The following is a 3,198-nucleotide window of genomic DNA, read 5'->3' as shown; positions in this document are numbered from 1 at the left end:
GTTTGCCCTGGCAGGAATCCCCGTGGAGGAGGAGGAGGAAGAGCAGGACACATCGATTAAAGGTCGGCTCCTGGCTCTGCTCTACAAGATCAAGGGCCCGCCTCAGAAGACAGAGGAGGAGCCCGCAGAGACAGAACAGGCCGCCCCGAGTAAGCCAACGACGCACTGATGAGGAAAATGTTCTGGTGATCCAACAGCTGAGCTCTACAGATTACGAGGGCGATTCCTTCCCCTCCCCCTCGTCCTCCGTTACACTGGAAAAAGGAAGGGGATCTGTGAAAACCTGATCGGTTTCATGTTAGAAAAAGAACCAAATCATCCTCCAGGGTCTGCCTGTGTCATTAAAGTAAATGCTTAAATATTTATCCAGCTTCACATCAAACKGCTTCAGTTCAAKATCAAATCAAGTCCACTTTGATTCCAAAATAATAATCTGAGAAATCTGGTGAGCCATGGAGATTTCTTTATCCCTGTTTTTATTCAGATACTTGTTGGTAAGTGCTGGACTTCAGTTCAGGCWGGGGTCAGTGGTTTTTACACTTTACTTGCTTCCTTTTGCTGAATGTGTGGCTTTGTCCAGGTTCATAGAATAGAAAGACTAATCTGCCGAGTCTGTAAGACTTGAGGCTATGAATTTTAATGCTGTGTTCCATTCTCGCCCAGCTAGCCTGCATAATTGAAGAGCTACATAGAGGTGACAAATGATAACAGGGGTGATTCTGAAACACAATTTAGTGTTGAGGCCCTACTTTTAGGAATTTTATCTGCCAACAGTGAGATTTGAGTTGAATTTGAAAAACGCTTTGCTAGTTATTTAGGTTATCAGATTAATTGGTTTGTTGAACTTTGTTCCAAAGATGAAGTTGTAATACAGCATAATGCTTGTGTGAGTGTAAAGCTTTCAGGGCTTTTGTAATGGAGAAAAAGCAGCAAGAGTGGATTATTTTGTGTTTAAACTCCCTTGTTAAAAGTGTAATAGGGTTAGATGACACAGAGCAGCTGTGAAGCTGTCGGAGTTTAACCTTCAGGGCGTTCGGCTCCCTGCCTCGTCCCTCATTAGGATTCTGCTGGAATACRACCCTTTGTTTGCTACAGATGTTGTGCTTTGAAACTCTCAAAGTTCAGCAATGCCTTTGGTGTGCCGATGTTATCACAGAGACTTGCACAACATTTATCTAAGAGAGAAGAGAGGCTACTTCAGGTTTGTGAGATTAGCTGCAGTGCTATCCTTTCTGCGGTGTGTTTTAAGGTGAATAAAGTAGCCAAATTACATCCTAAGGTTTTATATGAATGCTTCTGGGAGTATATTTAAAGTTTAATTTCAAATGTCAAATTAAATATATTTGGATATTATGTAAGTTCTTTTGTTTCGGATGGAAAATATCAAATTTCTTGCAGTGCTTTCTTGCAGCAGTGCTGCAAGAACTRGACAGTTCTTGCAGAACTGTCTAGTTCTGTACGAATTACAGAAATTCTGAAATTTTAAAAAATTTTCTAGAAAATTTCTGAATTCAATCTATAAATGTACATTTTCTTTCTAGCAAGTTTCTGACTTTTCAAACTCAGAAATTTTCAGTATTTCTTTCTAGACATTTTCTGAGTTTAATCAGAGAATTAAATTTTTTTTCTAGCAAATTCTTGACTTTTAAATCTCAAAAGTTGTTTTTTCTAGAAATTTTCTGTGATTAATCTAAGAATTAAATTTTTTTTCTAGCAAATATTAAACTTTTCAAGCTCAGAAATTTCCTTGTATTTTTCTAGAAAATTTCCAAGATTAATCCAACAATTTTTCCTGCAAATTTTTGACTTTTCAAACTCTGAAATGTTCTCATTTTTATTTCTCCACATATTCTAAGATTAATCCAAGAATTTAAGTTTTTTTCTAGCAAATTTTCAACTTTCAAAACTCAGACATTTCCTTCTTTTTTTCTGTTTATAATGGCCCCAATGTGCCATCGTAGTTTGGCTCATTCTTATTTAGCAACATTAATACTAAAGGACATCGTACCTGCAGTCAAACATGGCGGTGGCAGTGTGATGCACAAGTAGATGAAGAAAGATCCAAATCACACTAGGAAGTCTGTTACTTAAAGGCTCCAAAACAAAAGGAAGGTTTTTTAGTGGCGCAGTCTAAAATTGAGATGCAGAGTCACGACTTTAAACCAATTGTTCATGTTTAAAAGCCTCTCAGTGTGGCTGAGTTGATGGAGATTGATGTGTTTTCCTTCCTCCTCCAGCCAACCTGAAGGAGCTGATTTCTCAGACGATCACCAGCTGGGCCCAGGAGTCCCACATCCAGGACCCGGAGCTGGTCCGAGTCATGTTCAGYCTGCTGAGGAGGCAGTATGATGGCATCGGCGAACTGCTGCGGGCCATGAAGAAATCGTACACCATCAGCGCCGCCTCGGTGCAGGACGCCATCAACCTGCTGGCCTCTCTGGGTCAAATCAGGTCGCTGCTTTCAGTGCGCATGGGCAAGGAGGAAGAGAAGCTCATGATTGATGGGCTCGGGTAAGAGGACCGAAGGGAACACGGTTCTGGAGATGAACGGTGATGTAAAGCGCATAGATTTATTTCGTTTTTGTGGTTACAGGGACATCATGAACAACAAGGTTTTCTACCAGCATCCCAATCTGATGAGAGTTTTGGGAATGCATGAGACGGTCATGGAGGTCATGGTCAACGTCCTGGGTGGAGACAAGTCCCAGGTAAAACACCCACACACATGCACACACATGCAGATGCACACACACAGTYGTGTTTTCATCACTTGTGGGGACTTCACAKTGACTTCCATTAATTTCTACAGCYTAACCCTTACTTTAACCTTTACCCTAMACCTAACCATCACATACCTAACCACTAACCCAAAAACAATTTGCCTGATGGGGACTAAGAAAATGTCCCCACAAAGAGCAGTGGTCCCCATAACCCCACATTGTAATGGGTTCCCATAAGGATATGAAAACCTGATACACACACACACACACACACACACAGGCAGTTTAAACCAGATATTTACATACACTGGATGATTCTGGATTAGGGATGAATTATCCAAATTAAAACTTTACAAAATCAGATGTGTAATGAGCAGCTTAGAAAAGTTCTTCTTTTCTTTAATCTACCATCAACGCAGGTTCAGGAAAAGATGATTTCTAGTTATGCTGGTTGATCTGGTATTGTATAGCAGAATAT

General features: G+C 40.5%; 1 protein-coding gene across 1 annotated transcript in view; it reads left to right on the top strand.

Annotated features, from left to right (window-relative positions):
- ryr3 (ryanodine receptor 3) overlaps nt 1–3,198 on the top strand; it is a 131,984-nt gene that overhangs the window by 77,291 nt on the left and 51,495 nt on the right. Inside the window, exons 40-42 of the mRNA XM_017302123.1 lie at nt 3–149; nt 2,238–2,511; nt 2,594–2,708. Of these exons, the coding sequence (XP_017157612.1) occupies nt 3–149; nt 2,238–2,511; nt 2,594–2,708 (536 nt within the window). The remainder of the gene's footprint in view (nt 1–2; nt 150–2,237; nt 2,512–2,593; nt 2,709–3,198) is intronic.

The sequence above is a fragment of the Poecilia reticulata genome, linkage group LG21 (genome assembly GCF_000633615.1).
Source record: "Poecilia reticulata strain Guanapo linkage group LG21, Guppy_female_1.0+MT, whole genome shotgun sequence".
Lineage (NCBI taxonomy): Eukaryota > Metazoa > Chordata > Actinopteri > Cyprinodontiformes > Poeciliidae > Poecilia > Poecilia reticulata.
The sequence above is the reverse complement of the archived record's forward strand: the minus strand, read 5'-3'. Positions and strand labels throughout refer to the sequence as shown.